The sequence below is a fragment of the Macaca thibetana genome, chromosome 10 (assembly GCF_024542745.1).
Source record: "Macaca thibetana thibetana isolate TM-01 chromosome 10, ASM2454274v1, whole genome shotgun sequence".
NCBI classification, from domain to species: Eukaryota; Metazoa; Chordata; class Mammalia; order Primates; family Cercopithecidae; genus Macaca; species Macaca thibetana.
Genome location: NC_065587.1, coordinates 48228256 through 48246904, shown reverse-complemented (window position 1 = coordinate 48246904; position 18649 = coordinate 48228256). Strand labels below are relative to the sequence as shown.

The 18649-nt window shown below is 45.4% G+C and overlaps 1 protein-coding gene across 1 annotated transcript in view; it reads right to left on the bottom strand.

Annotated features, from left to right (window-relative positions):
- Window positions 1-18649, bottom strand: part of ATP9A (ATPase phospholipid transporting 9A (putative)) — a 166210-nt gene that overhangs the window by 57339 nt on the left and 90222 nt on the right. The window contains exons 12-14 of the mRNA XM_050807429.1: window positions 16147-16289; window positions 15036-15148; window positions 3386-3598 (exon numbers count right to left, since the gene is read on the bottom strand). Coding sequence (XP_050663386.1) covers window positions 3386-3598; window positions 15036-15148; window positions 16147-16289 — 469 coding nt within the window. The remainder of the gene's footprint in view (window positions 1-3385; window positions 3599-15035; window positions 15149-16146; window positions 16290-18649) is intronic.

The window sequence follows — 18649 nt, the reverse complement described above, 5'->3', positions numbered from 1 at the left end:
GGAGCTCAAATAAAAAAAAATAAATTTGAATTCCATCAAATACCCACAGGTTAACTGGTTCCCAGTCCATAGCTACCAAAAATATGGCCCTCTCTGACATCGTTATCCCACAGTATCATTCCCAAAGGGAAAAACAGACTAAACCTGCCAAGCCACAGAAAGAGGAAACGATGACAAACCTGGTCACTTACTACGGCACATGTCCAGGTAGATGAGGACGGTCACCCAAACCTACCGTCCCTCCCCCTCTTTCTGCGCACAATTCCCACCTCAGAGGCTGGCCAGGGGGTGCAACATTTTTCACTCCTAAAAAGCCTGGTTCAAATGTCAACAGTCACAGATGAACTGGGTTTTATAGCTTGAGCTGTTCCACAAACACCCTGCAGACTGGCAGGAGGAGTCTCCCAGGTGACAAATCCCGCCACCTAAAAAAGGGAGAAAGCAGCACCGGGACAGGGAAGGTGACACTCAAGTGTTATTTCATTTGTGAACTTTGGAAAAGATTTTCATTGTGCCATCCCCCAACTGCCAGGAACCGCAGGCTCACCGATACTTGCAAATTAGTCCGGAACTTTAGGAGCCCCATTCTTCCGAAAATGAATTTTAAAAATAATTGGGATTCCTCCCGATGTTGGTAGAAGAGTTAAATGGTTAAAAAAAAAAAAAATTCTGGGAAGCACTCTGGCCATAGTTACCATGAGCCTTACACTCATTTAAAGCCGGGCATGGTGGCGCATGCCTGTAGTCCTGACTACTCAGGAGGCTGAGGTGGGAGGATGGCTCGTACCCAGGAGTTCAAGGCTGCAGTGAGCCACGATCGCACCTGTCAAGAGCCGCTGTACTACTCCAGCCTGGGCAACATAGTGAGACCCCATCTCTAAAAAAAAATACTCAGCCGGGCGTGGTGGCTCAAGCCTGTAATTCCAGCACTTTGGGAGGCCGAGACGGGCTGATCACGAGGTCAGGAGATCGAGACCATCCTGGCTAACACTGTGAAACCCCGTCTCTACTAAAAAAAAATACAAAAAAACTAGCTGGGCGAGGTGGCAGGCGCCTGTAGTCCCAGCTACTTGCGAGGCTGAGGCAGGAGAATGGCGTAAACCCGGGAGGCAGAGCTTGCAGTGAGCTGAGATCCGGCCACTGCACTCCAGCCTGGGTGACAGAGCGAGACTCCGCCTCAAAAAAAAAAAAAAAAAAAAAAAAATTCATTCATTTTGACCCACAAGATATATGACTGCCTACTCAGGGCCTCACAACTGTGGGGGTTCCATGGCACAGATCTGGAGGCACAGCAAGCCTAAGTAACTGCCCAAGTGTGGAGCTGGATCCCGGGAGTGAGTCACACGCTATATACTGTGTCACACAAGCCTCCTCCCCAGGGGCCTGGGGCTGCTGTCTTGTTCAGCACTGTCCTCGCAGTGCTAGTCTACTCAAAAGTATCTCTTGAATTCACAAACCCAATCACGCCACTTCTAGAATTAGAAGGTTTAAGGATGTTCATTGCAAAATACTTACAAATATCATTGCTAAAAATTAGGAATAACCTAAGTTCCTACAATATGAGAAGTTCCAATTATGAGAATAGTTAAGATATTATAATGGGCACATGTACAGGTAGCAATTCTTAAAGAATGTTTTTAATAATATTCAAGATGGTTGGAAACAGAAATGATAAAATAGTAAGTGAAAAAAGGAGGATACAAACTATACCTATAGGAAAATTCACATTTTAAAAAGTAAATTAAGATATTGAAAGGTGGCCAGGTGCTGTGGTTCACGCCTAAAATCCCAGCACTCTGGGAGACAGAGCCGGGAAGATCGTGCCACTGCACTCAGCCTGGGCGACACAGCAAAACAAAAACAAACAAACAAACAAACAAACAACACCTCAACAAAAAGACAAATAGACCAAGTAAAAATGGGTAAAGGATATGGATAGACATTTTTCCAAAGAAGATATATAAATGGCCAATAAGTACATGAAAAGATGTTCAACATTAGGAGCCATCAGGAAAACACAAATCAAAACCACAATGAGATACCGCTCCACACTGACTAGGACGTCCAGAATCCAAAGAACTGACAGTAACAAGTATTGACCAAGATGTGGAGAAATGGAAACTGTCATACGTTGCTGGTAGATACATAAAACAGTGCAGCCACTTTTAGAAAACAGATCCTCAAAAGGTTAACTATAGAGTCACCATATGACGCTGCCAACCCACTTCTAGGTATATACCCAAGAGAAACAGAAATCTACACCCACTCAAATACTTGTACACAATTGTTCATAGCAGTATTATCCATAATAGACCAAAAAAACCCAAACATGCATTAATTGATGAACGGATAAATAAAATGTAATATAGCCATAAACAGATTATTATTCAGTTATAAAAAGGAATGAAGCATTGATGCATAAATATGCACGGATGAATCTTGAAAACATTACACTAAGTAAAAGAGGCCGATCACAAAAGGCCACCTATTGTATGGTTCCAGTTATTTGGAGTGTCTGTCACAGGCAAATCTATAGAGGTAGAAAGTAGATTAGTGGGTGCTTTAGGACTGGAGGAATGAGGAAGAGAAGGGGGTACAGCAGGAAAGTGGGTATAGAATTTCCTTTGTGGTGATAAAAATATCCTAATTTGATTGTGATGATGGTTGTAAAAAAAAAAAAAATCCTCAAATATACTAACTATACTAAGACGACATACTGACCAACACAGTGGCTCACGCCTGTAATCCCAACACTTTGGGAGGCCAAGGCAAGTGGATCAACTGAGGTCAGGAGTTCAAGACCAGCCTGGCCAACATGGTGAAACCCCACCTCTATTAAAAATACAAAAAATTAGCCAGGTGAGGTGGTGGGTGCCTGTAATCCCAGTTACTCAGGAGGCTGAGGCAGGAGAATCGCTTGAACCCCGGAGGCAGAGGTTGCAGTGGGCCGAGATCATGCCACTGTACTCCAGTCTGGGCAACAGAGTGAAACTGTATCGCGGAAAAAATAAAATAAAATAAAAAAGTCATACTTTAAATGGGTAGATTGTAAGGAATGTGTTTATCTTAATTGAGATCTTAATTATTTACATCTTTTTTAAAGAATGTGGTTTAAATGGGACCTTGTGCCCCTGTTATGCTGGCCTTCTGAGTTACAAAACAAAATCTCTAACTTTCCTAATTCAGGCTATACCTCAAGTCCAAGGCTATTCTTTTTAGAGGAAGAGCAGTTCTTTCTTGTATTTGAAAATGTGTCTCCCAGCAGCCTCGCACCATCCTGGCTCCTGTCTGCCCTGACACATGGTTTCCTTAGAAAATGCCTAATTCCAGCACAGAGAAAACAAGCAGGGCCTCCCCAGGCCTTGCCACACCTGCCCAGGTTTACCTCATCCGGGCTGGATGCCTGGTACACGCGGCAGGAGTCTTCGTACTGCTTCTCGGCCTCAGCCTGGTCGGTCACACCGTTGGACTCGTACACAGGAGTCACGTTGTGGCAGAGCGCGATGGCCTTCACAGCTTCGTGCACGCGGCTACTCATGGTCCGCCGGACTTTGGTGGTGAGCGTCGGGCCCTTCTGAGCAGGTGGGTCCTGGGATTGCTACAGGAAGGAGAAATGAATAAAGAAGATGACCAGAGGCAGGAATGATTTGGAGAGTGTGGAAGAACAGCCGTGCAACTATTGCTTTTCTTCTACTGTTCCAACACACAGAACTCTTAGGTATATCTACGATGATATTGCAAATAAATGACATGCAATTTTCAGGGTTTGTCATTTATGCTTGGCAAAAAAAAATAAAAAATAAAAATAAAAAATAAACAGAGGAAAAAATTACAATTTAATGAACGAAAATGATTCTACCTGCAGACTGAGTGAATCTATCTTCCCTGGGGTGGTGTCAGGGGCTTTTTATTTATTTTTTTCTTTTTGAGACAGTCTCACTCTGTCGCCCAAGATCGAGTGCAGTGGCACGATCTTGGCTCACTGCAAGCGCCACCTCCCGGGTTCACGCCATTCTCCTGCCTCAGCCTCCCCAGTAGCTGGGAATACAGGCGCCCGCCACCACGCCCGTCTAATTTTTTGTATTTTTAGTAGAGACGGGGTTTCACCGTGTTAGCCAGGACGGTCTCGATCTCTGGTGTCAGGGGCTTTTGACAGGATGAGGACCCCACTGCACTGAAAGGGATCCCGGTAGTTCAGAGCACGGCTTCCCCATTTGGGTGCTCCTGTGTTGGGGGACATTATAGGGTGTTCAGCAGCATCCCTGTCCTCCAGTCACCAGATGCGCTGGATGCCAGCAGCACTCCCCTAGTTGTGACAAGAGATGTCACCAAATGTCCACGGGAGGCCAAAATCATCCTCGGCTTAGAACCATTGTTTAAGCTCACAATCTTCTTGGTTTACAACAGAAGGCAGCAACCTCATCGGGTACCCTATGCAAGTAACAACCATCAACAACAAGCAACCCAGGGCAGTCCAGCGAGGCGTCAGGAACAGCCAGAGGAAACCTTGGCTAGATGGGACTCACCGCAAAATGGCACCTGGCCCTCCACTGAAGCCAGACTTTCAGGAGTAATGGTAACTGTGCTCAAATTTTGCCTTGCAGGCTGACTTTAGACCCTGGCTCTTGCCTGAGAGGCAGCTCCATGGCACACACAGGCCTTCTCCATCTCCTCCTTTACAACTGGCAACACAGCTCAGCCTCTGGAGGGCCAGGAATGGGTTAAGTCCTGGAAAAATGGTTTTGAGCAACATGGTAAAAAGAGCACTGAAAGGTAACCAAAGCTGAGCCTTATTCTTGGATGGGTGGTAAGCAGCTAGGAGACCTGCAGCAAGCGATGCCTGTTCTCTGAGCGTTTCCTGTCAATGAGAGGAGTGAGCTAGAGGTGGTTTTCAATCCATGCTCCACACTGAGCCCCAGGAATCCTGAGAAACCCACTCAGCACCACCAACTGCAGCAGGATGGGAAATGCCGTCTGCGGCTCCGTTCCTGTGCCACACATCAGGTGCCACCTATGTCTCCTTTTCTTTTTTTTTTGGGGGGGAGGGGACAAAAAAATCATTTTTTTTGTCTCTCCAAATCATTTTTGACTCTCCAAATCATTTTTTTTTTTTTGAGACCACTTTGTCACCCAGGCTGGAGTGCAGTGGCGTGATCTCAGCTCACTGCAATCTCCCCCTCCTGGGTTCAAGTGATTCTCCTGCCTCAGCCTCCCGAGTAGCTGACATCACAGGCGCCCGCCACCAAGCCCTGCTAACTTTTGTATTTTCAGTAGAGACAGGGTTTCACCATGTTGGCCAGGCTGGTCTCAAACTCCTGACCTCAAGCGATCCACCCACCTCAGCCTCCCGAAGTGCTGGGATTACAGGTGTGAGCTACCGTGCCTGGCCCCTACCTAGGCTTCCTTTGAAGAAAGGGTTCTACTGCTTTAGAATATAATGAAAATTAAGATTACTGCAGGGGTAAGGAAAGGCACTTAACAATCTATGGCTCATTGTTCAATACAAGCCAAATGCCCTCGCATCTGATCAACACCTGCCTGCGTCTCCAGCTGTTCCTCATGTCATCTTCCTCCTGTTCCCTCCACTCCAGCCATGCTGGCCTTTCTGTTCTTTGGGCACTGCCAAGCTTCTTCCTGCCTGAAGGCCTCTGCACTGGCCATGCCCTCTGCTTGGAACCCCATCCCCCAGCTCACTGCAGGGCTGGCTTGCTCAGTCTCATCATTCAGGCCTCAATTCAACTTTACCTCCTCAAAGGGGCTCTCCCTGGGACCCCCAGTTCATGGCACTCCGCTTGCCTTCCCATTGCAAGTCATGTTTCAGCAACACCGTGTGTTACTCTCTTCATTGTCTGAATTGGCCTATTTACCTGACGGTTCCCTCTCACTAGACCACAGAAACAGAAGGCTCACCTGAGTGAGTTACTCATCACTGTATTCTAGTACCCAGGGCACTGTCTGGTATGTAACAGATATTTGCTGAACAATTAAACAAATTAATAACTTAATATTCCCAAGGTGGTGGTGGGGAGTCCTCAATTGACATGAATGTTTTTTTCATTTTCAAGAAGAAACAACTATGAAATCAACATCAGTTTCAGATTTTAAATCACAGATTTAGACAAATGGTCACCTACAACAGTCTTATTGAATCCACAGCTAACTGAATCATGGAGGCTAGAAATGTGTATGGAGTTACCAGATTCTACATTCTATTAAAAACATATTCATCCAACGGGAGAGAAGTGATCTGATCCTTTAAAATAAGTCGCACTTTACACCCATGACACCCGATTGCCCAAAATAGAGAACAGATGGGTTACAAGAAACAAGAAAATGACTTTCATTTAATTTTTTAATACTATTTTTAGTAGTAGCATTAGACTCCTCAGGTAATTAGACAATTACTAAATTATTCTGGTCACTGTGGGGACACAGTGCTCTGGCTTCCTGCTCTGTTAACCTCTGGTGTCAGGAGCACACGAGTTTCACTTCCAGGCCAAAGGGCACTGCATGGTAACAATAATTAGAGTAATGAATCAGAACTCCGGTTTAAATGAATCATTATTTGCCGAGTGCTTTTAATTATAAAGAATTTAACTCTAAAATTATAAAGAAAAGATTTACAGAAAGGTTCTCTATTGGAGAGACTAAATCGAATAACTTTTTTTTTTCAATTCTGTAATTTACGTTCTAGCCACGAACATGTGTCTTCATTTCTGTCCGCATTCCTCAGCACCTGGACCAAATCGTTATTTAACATTAGGTGCAATAACAAGACCTTTGACAAAGTAATTACTGTGGTTAGCAAGTTTCAGTAACCACGGGTTTAAATGAAAAGCTGTACTGAGGGCATCCTTCATGAACTTCTGGATTTTGTAAAGCAATCTGATTTCATGTCTACAAAAGTCAAACGCTTCCACTAATATTTCAAACATGGGATAACAGAGCCACGGGATTTTGTATTCCAGGTGAAACAACTCCCAAGCAAGGCAAAAAGAGACCCACAGACGGTCAGAGGTTCACAAAGGCCTCACTTGTGGCTCAGGGGACCATCTGACAATGAATGAACTGGAAGACAACTATGATGGCCTGACCAACATCACAGGCCACAGGTTCAATGCCTCCACCCACGTATCTTTATTTCTCTCTTAAATTAATACTTTCCCACCTTTCCTACTAAAATGTTCCAGGAAGGAGAGGAAATAGTCATTGGTCCTGAAACTGCTTCTTTTAATTGTCAAATAAAGTCTTATTTGCACACCAAATGGTCATGCACATACATCCTTAAGGCACTGAAACTGACCAGGGGCTGTGTTTGGATGATGCCTGTCTTAGGTCCGGTCTTCAAACATCCTCACATTCCCCATATGGAAGAGTTTCACATTGTACAGTGTTTATCTCTAACCTCCTCCCCATAGGCCCTTTAACCTACACACATTTCTTCTTACTTAAAAAATACCAGGGGAAAACAAAAACAGATGTGGCATCCACAGAGGCAGGTTATGACTCTTTCTGCCCTGGGGAAAAACCACTGGTCCCCTTATGGAGGGAGGGAGGGCAGAACAGCTCCACATAAGGTCAGAAGTGACTTCAGAACAAGCACAGGTCACTACTGGGAGAGGAATTAAGATCTCCAAATACAAAGGGCCCTGACTTGGGCCGCTGGGTGGGTGTCTCAGATCCTATAAAGCCCCCGAGTCATTTATAGCATCCCAGCCAATAAATGAGACACCAAGGCAGGGAAAATAGGCTTCCCTTTCCCATGAGTAATCCACAGCTAGGGCCATTTCCCGACAAGAACTCCAGCCTGTATTATAGAAAAGATTAATATAAAAATTAAGCGTTGAGTCACCAGGAACGCCAATTGTCTTTCCAAATGCAGTTAAGACCTCACCACATATGGGCATTCATACTATTAATGGATATTAGGAATGGGCTGCAGTTGATTGAAATACACTTTTTTTTTTTTTTTTTTGAGACAGGGTCTCACTCTGTTGCCCAGGCTGGAGTGAAATGGCATGATCACAGCTCACTGCAGCCTCATCCCTCTGGGCTCAAGTAATCCTCCCACCTCAGCCTCCTGAATACCAGGACCACAGGCATGCACCACCATGCCCAGCCTTTTTTTTTTTTTTTTTTTTTTTTTGGTAGAGATAAGATCTCCCTCTATTGCCCAGGCTGTTTTCTAACTCCCAGGCTCAAGCCAATCTCCTGTCTCGGCCTCCCAAAGTGCTGGGATTACAGGTGTGAGCCACTGTGCCCAGCCAGAAATACACTATTAAAGATAAGGAATTTCTGTCATAACCCTAACCCGCCACCTCAAAAAAGCTCAGAGCTGATGACTCATTCACCTCAAAGGGCCACCATCACAAAGACAGGCTCAGAGCTACTACCTCCAAATGAATCAGCTGAGCTACAGGCTGATTAAGTGACTGAGTAAATCCAGTGTTTACTGTTTTAGAGCAGACATCATCATGCAAGACAAAGTCAATAAATTTCAGTGTACCCATATACCACCATCATTCTCAACCTGGATGATTTTGCCCCTCGTTTGGTCATGTCTGGACACACAGTTGGTTGTCACAACGGTGAGGGGACAGGGGTGCTATAGGAATCTGTAGCGTGCTGCCAAACCTCCTGCAAGGCACAGGACGGCCTTCCATGACAAAGAATAATCCAGCCCCAATACATCAATAATGAGAAGCCTGATAGCCACGGAAACTGTAAATCCAGGGCTAGGACCAGGGCAAGTTAGTGCAGCTGAACTGCGCTAGCACCAGGTTGGATCTTGCCTTCATTTAAAATTTCAGTATTTCGTTCTTCATGAATTTTTTGCACTTGAGTTTTTAAAATACTGCACTGCGCCAGGTGCGGTGGCTCACGCCTGTAATCCCAGCACTTTGGGGAAAGACGAGTGGATCACCTGAGATCAGGAGATCGAGACCAGCTGGCCAACAGAGTGAAACCCCGTCTCTACTAAAAACACAAAAATCAGCCAGGCATGGTGGCAGGCGCCTGTACCCCAGCTACTCGGGAGGCTGAGGCAGGATAATTACTTGAACCTGGGAGGCGGAGGCTGCAGTGAGCTGAGATTGCGCCACTGTACTCTAGCCTGGTTAACAGAGCAAGACTCTGTCTCCAAAAAAAACAAAAAAGTTCACCAAAACGTGATTTGCTTTATTTTTTTTTTTGGCACCTGGTTGAATTTGCTATGTGAGTTCCTCACTTGTCTTACTCTGTAGTCTGGACTGTGTTATGAAACCATTAAAAACCTTGACAAGAGTGAAAAGAAGGAAATTAAATAGTGTTATTCTGGCAGTGGTTCTTAACCAGGAATAACCAATAAAGATTTTTCAAAATATACACGCCAGGCGCAGTGGCTCACGCCTGTAATCCCAGCACCTTGGGAGGCTGAGGCGGGCGGATCACCTGAGGCCAGGAGTTCGAGATGAGCCTGGCCAACATGGTGAAACCCCGTCTCTACTAAAAATACAAAAATTAGCTGGCGTGGTGGCAGGCATCTGTAATCCCAGCTACTCAGGAAGCTGAGGCAGGAGAATTTCTTGAACCCACGAGGCAGAGGTTGCAGTGAGCCAAGATCACACCACTACACTCCAGCCTGGACAATAAGATCGAAAACTCTGTCTCAAAAAAAAACATTATTAAAAATATGCATACTTAAGATCCAGACCCAAAGAATGCAGTAGAGCCCAGGCATATATTTATATTTATATTTTTTAAACTTTACAGGCAATTCTGGTGGTCAACTCCAGTTAAAAAAGAAAGGAAATATGATGGGTTCTCATTGAAAAGAAAACAGACACAGGGAGAACCAAAGAACACATCTATCCAGACACAAAGGCAGAGCATTTGGCGTTTTGTCCGCCCAGGTGTTAATACTGGTTACTGCTGAATGATGTGAATACAGGTGAATTCAATGTTTTGTCTTTGTGCTTGGCTGTATGATTTTTTCTGCAAAAAAACTTTCATACTTTTTTTATGAAAAGTTTTTTGAATGAGTAAAAAATGAAATAGGCTCCATGTCCCAGAGAAAACCACACTGACAAAAAAAAAAAAAAAAAAATTTCTTCCTCAAGAGAACATAAACTCGGTGGCTCACGCCTGTAATCCCAGCACTTTGGGAGGCCATGGCAGGCAGATCACAAGGTCAGGAGATCGAGAACATCCTGGCTAACATGGTGAAACCTCGTCTCTACTAAAAATACAAAAAATTAGCTAGGCGTGGTGGCGGGTGCCTGTAGTCCCAGCTGCTCGGGAGGCTGAGGCAGGAGAATGGTGTGAACCCGGGAGGCGGAGCTTGCAGTGAGCCGAGATCGCGCCACTGCACTCCAGCCTGGGCGACAGAGTGAGACTCCATCTCAAAAAAAATAAATTAATTAAAAATAAAAATAAAAACTACAGAATAATATGCTTAAAAGAGCAAATTTTATGGTTTTAAATTGTATCTCCATTTTCATTAAAAGTACTAGTAAATGGTCAGGCATGGTGGTTCAAGCCTGTAATCCCAGCACTTTGGAAGGCAGAGGCAGGCAGATCATCTGAGATCAGGAGTTCGAGGCCAGCCTGGCCAATATAGTGAAACCCCGTGTCTACCAAAAATCCAAAAAAAAAAAATTAGCCGGGTGTGTTGGCACATGCCTGTAATCCCAGCTACTTGGGAGGCTGAGGCAGGAGAGTCTCTTGAACCCGGGAGGTGGAGTTTGCAGTGAGCCAAGACAGCACCACTATACTCCAGCCTGGGGCGACAGAGTGAGACTCCGTCTGAAAAAAAAAAGTACCAGTAAACGAATAATCCAGGGGAAAAATTATCACAAGTCCTTAGCTGGTTATAGTTTTCTCTCCTAATGTGTTGCCATTTTCTTACTGTTTACTTGGCCTTGTATTAATAATCTGAAGCTTTCCTGCAGGAATCTTTTAAAACCACTTGCTCTCTTTATGAGGCCAGTTTAGTTCAATCACATCCTTAGAACAAGTCACCTGGACACTCATAAACTGCGGCCTACATTTCAACACTGGAAAAATAAACAACTGTAGAATTCTAGCCCCTTCCGCAGGACACTTCAAGGACCAGACCTGACAAGTACCTGTCTGATATATGGAGTGAGGGCCCCTGGGTCAACCTCAATACTATTAGTAAGATTTTCATTTTGCATTAATTTTAGAGATGAAATTGAAATGTAAAGAGGCGCTTCCTGTACCCCGGTGGGTCATCTTGCAAGCTCTGCCTTGGAGTCCACAGGTTTAGATACCCATGCTCTGAACAGAGGTGAACCTCAGTTTCAAAGCAGCTGTTCTCCAATGCTACCGTCCTCTAGAAACACCTGGTTCACCTGTTAAAACTGCAGGTCTGGGCACAACTACTTGTGCTCCTGACTCTGGCACAAATGATCTGGCCCAGGGGTTCCAAAGGCCATACTTTAAGAAACACTGGGTCGGGCATGGTAACTCACGTCTGTAATCCCAGCACTTTGGGAAACCAAGGCAGATGGATCACCGAGGTCAGGAGTTTGAGACCAGCCAGGCCAGCATGGTGAAATTTTAGTCTCTACTAAAAATACAAAAATTAGCCGGGTATGGTGGCAGGTGCCTGTAATCCCAGCTACTAGGAAGGCTGAGGCAGAGAACTGCTTGAACCCAGGAGGTAGAGATTTCAGTGAGCCGAGATCGCACCACTGCACCTCAGCCTGAGCGACAGAGTGAGACTGTACTTCAAAAAAGAAAAAAAAGAAGAAAGAAAAAGAAGAAAGAACCACTGGTATAAGAACCCCTTACAAAGCTCTAAAGGTGGGAGGAGTGACTGCAATGGGTGCGGGGTGGTGGGCATATCCTAAGGTTAGATAGTTGGGATGGTTCCACAGCTGTAAATTTACTAAAAGTCACCACACTGTGTATTCAACATGGCTGAACTTTCAGGTATGTAAATCATCCCTCAATAAAACTGGTTTTAAAAAAGCATGCAAAAGCTTCCATATGTCCCATCATACCCGTGTTCCTCTGTTTATGACAGGATTTTTAGACACCATGAGAGAAGGATGCACACAGCGTCACTTGGGTAGCTCTGTACTGGAATTCTGAGCTCACCCCAGCCTCACAAAGACCTAACCCCACAACACACAGCTATCTGAGACTCAAGGCCGGGATGGGCAAACTGATTTACGAGCTTCCCCTAAGGAAAGAGTATGAGGCGGGGTTCACAGTAAGAAGTGTGGTTTTCTGAATTTCAACATTTTACAGAGTGTTATCTGTGCCAAGCCAAAAATGAACCATAAAAGCTAAAATACACAAATATCCTGAGATGGGATGGCTTCCATAAACACCAGGAGCTCTTAAAAATACCAGCGACATGGCATGGGTGTAACTCCCACCGGATGTACACACCGCCACCTATGAAGCTGTCTAATATAATCATCAAGAGTCAGCAGAGCTGAGAGGGGCTGGGAGCAATACAGACATCTAGCTGGGTGCTGACATGCATGTGAGTTAGGTAGTGACAATCCAATCAATGAGCCCCCCAAGAAGGAGCCTGGTGGGCATTTGGGGTTGGTGGTTCCGAGGGAAGGGTCTAACTTAAGACACAGAAACGAGGCAGCTCACCCTACCTGGAAGGCTGAACTGCGGGAAAGGGGAGGGGATGAAGGCTAAGGCTGCATCCCACTGGAAGTCTCAGGCCCCGCCACGGAGCTGATGGTACCAAGAGGCTCCCACGCTCCTGAGAGGAGAGCAAGAAGGAAAGCCGGGCAGCTACTGTGCAGGGGGTCATGGCAGACAGGCGAGGGAGGAGGTCACCTTGCTGAGTGAGTGAGAAGGGATGAAGACAAAACGCCAAAGGTGGCTGGGCGCAGTGGCTCATGCCTGTAATCCCAACACTTTGGGAACCTTTGGGAGGTGAGAGGATCACCTGAGCCCAGGAGTTCAAGTCCAGCCTGGGCAATACAGTGAGAAACCTCGTCTCTATAAAAAAGAAACCAAATTAGCCAGGAGTGGTGGTGCATACCCAGTGCACACTTGCAGTCCCAGCTACCTGGGAGGCTAAGGTGGGAGGATCGCTTGAGCCCAGAAGTTTGAGGCTGCAGTGAGCTGTGACTGCACCACTGCACTCCAGCCTAGGTGACAAGGTGAGACCCTGTTACAAAAGAAGGAAGGGAGGGGAAGGGGAGGGGAGAGGAGGGGATGTGGGAGGGGAGGGAGGGGAAGGGAAGAAAGGGAGAAGGAAAAAAAACGAAAGGCCGAAGGGGTGATCTAGTGATCGGGTGGGAGCAGGTACTGGAGAAGGGGCAGTGGCTGTCAGCTGGGGTGACGGGGGTACTGGGAAGGAGGGCGTGGCATGCACTGAGACAAGGAGCCCTGGGAGAGAACAGGTTTAAGGGATGAGGGAAGAGAGTCAGGAGGGGTCCCAGGTATAGCATCCTTATGAGCCACGTGCAGCGACGTCAAACATTCAGCTATGTTATAATCCAAAGCTCCAGGTCAGGCCTAGAGATGGAGACAGAGCCAGCAGCATCCAGGGAGCGACGGAAGCAGGGTGAGGGGCCATCCGGGGAGCAACATAGCAGGGTCCAGCACTGAGCCCCAGAGACACCAAACCCGAATCACCACGCAGAGGAAAACGGTCAGAGAGACAGAAAGGAAACGGGGGCTGTGAGGCTCCTCCTCCCTGTCCAGGGAAGCTCCTCGTCATTTCTTAACAGTGCTAAAGTACATCTTTGAAAAAGGTCCATGGATCCATTTGGAGACCAGCCATGACACCTCCCCATGGAGCCTGGAACAGCAACAAGGTCTTTGTTGCTGGTTGTAGATGATGGCACGAACTGTGTCAAGTCAGCTCTTCTAACTTAACATCTACTCCCACTGTCACACTGTCCCCTGCTCTGCCGTTTTCAGGAGACAGCCTGGAAATCCAGCCCACTGACAAATGTTTCAGAAAATTAAATGTCAATTATGACCGTATCAAGAAGTATTCAGGGATTCTGCCTTTAACCTGTATACAGAGATAATTCATTCATATTTCTTACTGGTCTTCTGACTATGGAAAAGGTCTCTATTTCGATGAATTTAAGCAAAATATGACCTCCTTATTCCCTTGTTATCTCCAAACAAGTGCTGCAACATGGAGCTGGTCTAATGTGGTCTGGCTCAGCACTGGATGTGCCTCAGAATTAGCAAGGAGTGTGTCTGTCTTGCTTTTAAAACCCAAAGCCATGCCCTGCCCTAAGTCTTAATGAATAAGAATCTCCAGTGTATCAAGCCCAAATAAATGTCTCTTGTTTTTGTTCTGTTTTGTTCTGAAACACCACCAGCAATTCTGACACACCGCCAAGATGGGGACCCACCGGTCTAACGTTTTAGGAATAGGAGGATATGTGCCAGTAGTACTTTCTCTGAGAAATGACTGGTTCTGGAAAACTTGGTAGGAAAAATAAAGGCAGGAACAGATAAGCTGCAAGTCATCTCTGATAAACTAATTTCTTCAACATGATTGTTGAGTTGAATGTAGATGAGAAACCAAAGGTAATCAATAACGTCATGATTATTTCACAAGCAGACCATTTGTTACTGGTGTTCTGGCTCATAGCCAGGGAAAGGGAAAACATCAACATGGTCGTAAACTTGAAGTATAATCAGCCAGCAGGTTCCTTCTGGTTCTATCTGTTGGGCATACAATTTTCTCCCAGGTTTTTCCTAATGTCCATTAGCACTTCAGTGGAGCAGATTAGCCCGGAAGATGAGGAAGGACCCCAAATGCAATTTTATTCAAAGTGTAAAGGAAGTGTGGGTGTCATGGGTATAGAAGGGAGGTATTGGGGAGTGGCTGCTGATGGGTAGAGGGTTTCTTTTTGGGGTGAACATAAAATCGATTGCAGTGACAGTTGCTCAACTCTGAATATGCTTTAAAGAAAAACAATGAATTGTACTCTTGAAATGGGTGAATTGTACAGTATTGTGAATTATATCTCAATAGAGCTGTTAAAAAAATGTCAAGGAATTGCTTTGGGTGTTGAAACGGAAGGCTTTACCTGGGTGTAAATGCTGAAGATGTGGCTTTGCACTTCGTCCATTGAGTCGAGGCCGTAGGCTACTGTTCCGAGATGGAGCCGTTTGAAAACCATCTCGTTCTGGGTAAGAGTGCCTAAAACACGAGACAAATGAGTGGCCGGCCTGTCTCTCAGGATGTTTGTTATTATTAATAGTAATGACAGCTGCCATCTTTGGAGAGTTTGCTATATGTCACACACTGCAGTCAGTACTGTCCCTGCTGGGGTAGACACCTGTAGCATTTTGCCTGCCTAGAATCCCATTCCCCTTTTGAAAACAGCTTCCTAGGTTTCCCAGGGGAAATTAACCACACCATGCCCATTCCCTAAGGTGGTCCAAGAGGACTGTCCATCAGGGGCCTGGCCCACTCCGTTGGCCAAGAGGGTGACAAATGACACACTAGAGCAATCAGATTCTATCTTGAAGGATTCTGACCCTTGAGTAGAAAGATACATCCCTAATAGCAGAGCCCTACAGAGACCACCTGGAGGGTCCTAATGCTGACTTGTCCAGAACTTTCCTGGTTGCTCTCCTTCCAGAAACCTCACTTTTCTCTGATTTGGTGAGCTGCCCAGGATCTTTGCATTAGCTTCCCTTCTACCCCATGGACATTAAGTGGTAGAGATGAGGCTTAAACCAGATCTTCCCACTCCCAATCCTTGCTCTTTACCACTATGATCACTATAGCAGTATCAGGGTGTGGTCAGAGATCAGGCCTGACTGCCTGAGTTAAAGCTTACTTCGGCTACTATGCGCCGGTGACAAGTCACTCACCCTCTCTGGGCCACATTTCCTCATCTGCAGAAGGGGGAAGGAAACACTACCTAACTCACAAGTTCAGGTGAGGACTGAAGGAGTGACCACACTGAAACTCCCCAGAACTGTCCTCTGCACATAATTCGCCCTCAGTAAGGGTTTGCTGCTGTTATCATCATCTTTATCACCAAAGAATCTTCATCAAAAGATGAGGAGAATAAAATAGCAGCAACACGCATCTCTCCTAAGTCCAGAGAGAGCCCAAGAGTCTCAGCCAAAGCCCTCGGGCACCTTCTCTCACCGGGAATCCTGTGCAGGTCCCAGAAAGCGGCTCACCTGTCTTGTCGGTGAGTAAGTACGAAATCCTGCCCAGCTGCTCGGGAATCGTGCTGGAGCGAACCACAGTCCCGGGGATTTTCGAGTCCCTTCGAATCACCCAGCTGTACACGATCTTGCCCATGTCCAGGTTCACGCGCAAACTAGTCACAAAACCAGGACAAACAGGTTAACAGGACAGATGTAAGGCTCCTTGGATCTTTATAAAAACATGGACTCTAAACACATTAGTGCCGTCGCCTCCGGACTCACTCCCTGCAGACGCACACTGCCGGAGCTGAACGCAGACTCAGCGAGAGCCAGAACGACCGTCAAGTCACACACAGAACAAATTCGTTATTGTTCCGAAGCTCATGTTATGGACTGAAGTCACTTAAAATACAGAAAGGGTAGTGGTTTCCGTCTTCACCTTTTAGAAAAATTACTGATCCCTTAAGCTAATGTGTTTTTGATGCTATATTCATTTTTTTCATTATGGTAAAATATACACAACAGAAAATTTACCATTCTACAGTACTGAGCTGAATTCACATTGTTATCAGCCATCAGCATCACCCACCTCCACAACTCCAATCTTCCCAAACTGAAATTCCACACCCAGTCAACAATAACGTCCCATTCCCCACCAACCCTAGCCCCAGCAGCCCCTGGCAACCAGCACTCTACTTACGTTTCTATGAATTTGACTACTTATTTTTTTTTTTTTGAGATGAAGTCTCACTCTGTTGTTCACGCTGGAGTGCCGTGGTGCTATTTCAGCTCACCACAACCTTTGCCTCCCAGGTTCAAGCGATTCTCGTGCCTCAGCCTTCAGAGTAGATGGGATTACAGGCATGTGCCACCATGCCTGGCTAATTTTTGTATTTTTAGTAGAGATGTGGTTACACCATGTTGCCCAGGCTGTTCTCAAACTCCTGGGCTCAAGCGATCCACCTGTCTTGGCCTCCCAAGGTGCTGGGATTACAGACGTGAGCCACCACACCTGGCCGGAACTTAACTAACTTAGATACTGCATGTAAGTTGAATCATACACTTTTTCTGGCCTTTTGGGGGGTTTATTTGTCTGGCTTACTTTGCTTAGCATAACAATCTTAAGGTTCACCCACACTGCAAGGTGCATTAGAATTTCCTCCCTTTTGAAGGCTGAAAACTATTCCATTGTATGTATTATATTCATTTTGAAATTTAATTTTATTGCACCAAGTAAACAGAAGTCTTCAAATTAATTGATCATCCTATAAACTAATCAAATTGCTTGCCATTTTACTGGCTAGCCTTGGGCCATATGAAGAGTCGATTCACCAATTTTTACTCACGTTACAGACACAACTTTGAAGGCTACTGTGTCACTTAGATCACACCATGAATACTTGTTTGGCTCACAGTCAAGTCACTAACATGGATGTATTTATCCTCTGAATCCACCATCCAGAGTACACTGACTTGGGCACAATCCCCCTCTCTTTGTCACACTGTTTTACACAAAACCACAATCTCTGTCCCCGGAAAAAGACAAATTCTCACCAAGATGATCTAAATATGCAAAACAGCAAGACAAAATATAAGATAATATATCAAGTATAAAAGAGAGTATAAGCACTGAAAGTTTCAGGGAAAAAGATACGTAGTTTAATATTTACTGATTATTATGGGGAAAAAGTACAAATAGAACAATATGGGGAAAAGCAGATTGCTAACCCACATCACAGAGAAGCTCTAAAAAATGATGGGCCACCCATACAAGTGATGAGAAATGTTATTCAAAACACACTCTGCTCCAATTTTTTTGTAAAAGCAGATTTTGGTAGACCAAAATCCCCTTTTTCTAAAATCAAAAGCACTCTAGAAAAAAGTATATCCCGAAGTATTAACAATGATTATCACTTGGTAGTGAGAGCAGAGGTGATTTATGTTTTATTCTTTTGCTAATACAGGTCTTCATTTTTTTCTACTATGAAAATCTATTCTTTATATCACTTTAAAAAACCAGGTCAGGCACAGTAGTTCATGCTTGTAACCCCAGCACTTTGGGAAGCTGAGGCGGGTGGATCACTTGAGGTCAGGAGTTCTAGACCAGCCTGGCCCACATGGTGAAACACCATCTCTACTAAAAATATAAAAAATAGCCAGGCATGGTGGCAGGAGCCTGTAATTCCAGCTACTCGGGAGGCTAAGGGAGGAGAATCGCTTGAACCCAGGAGGTGGAGGCTGCAGTGAGCTGAGATCGCACCACTGCACTCCGGCCTGGGCGACAGAGCAAGACTTCATCTCAAAAATAAAATAAATAAATAACCATTTATTCAACCTCCAAATCAGGTAGGCAAATGATTGGCATGTGCCACCAAGCTTTCATTGCACATCTACAGCAGACACTGCTGTCAATCACAACACCATTTCCCTTTGAGCCCATATTCAGGCTCAGAATCCTTCTTAACACAGCAGTCCCAATAGCCACTATCAACCTTGCAGAGCTGGCTGATGACAGGAGTTCTAAATGGCATCC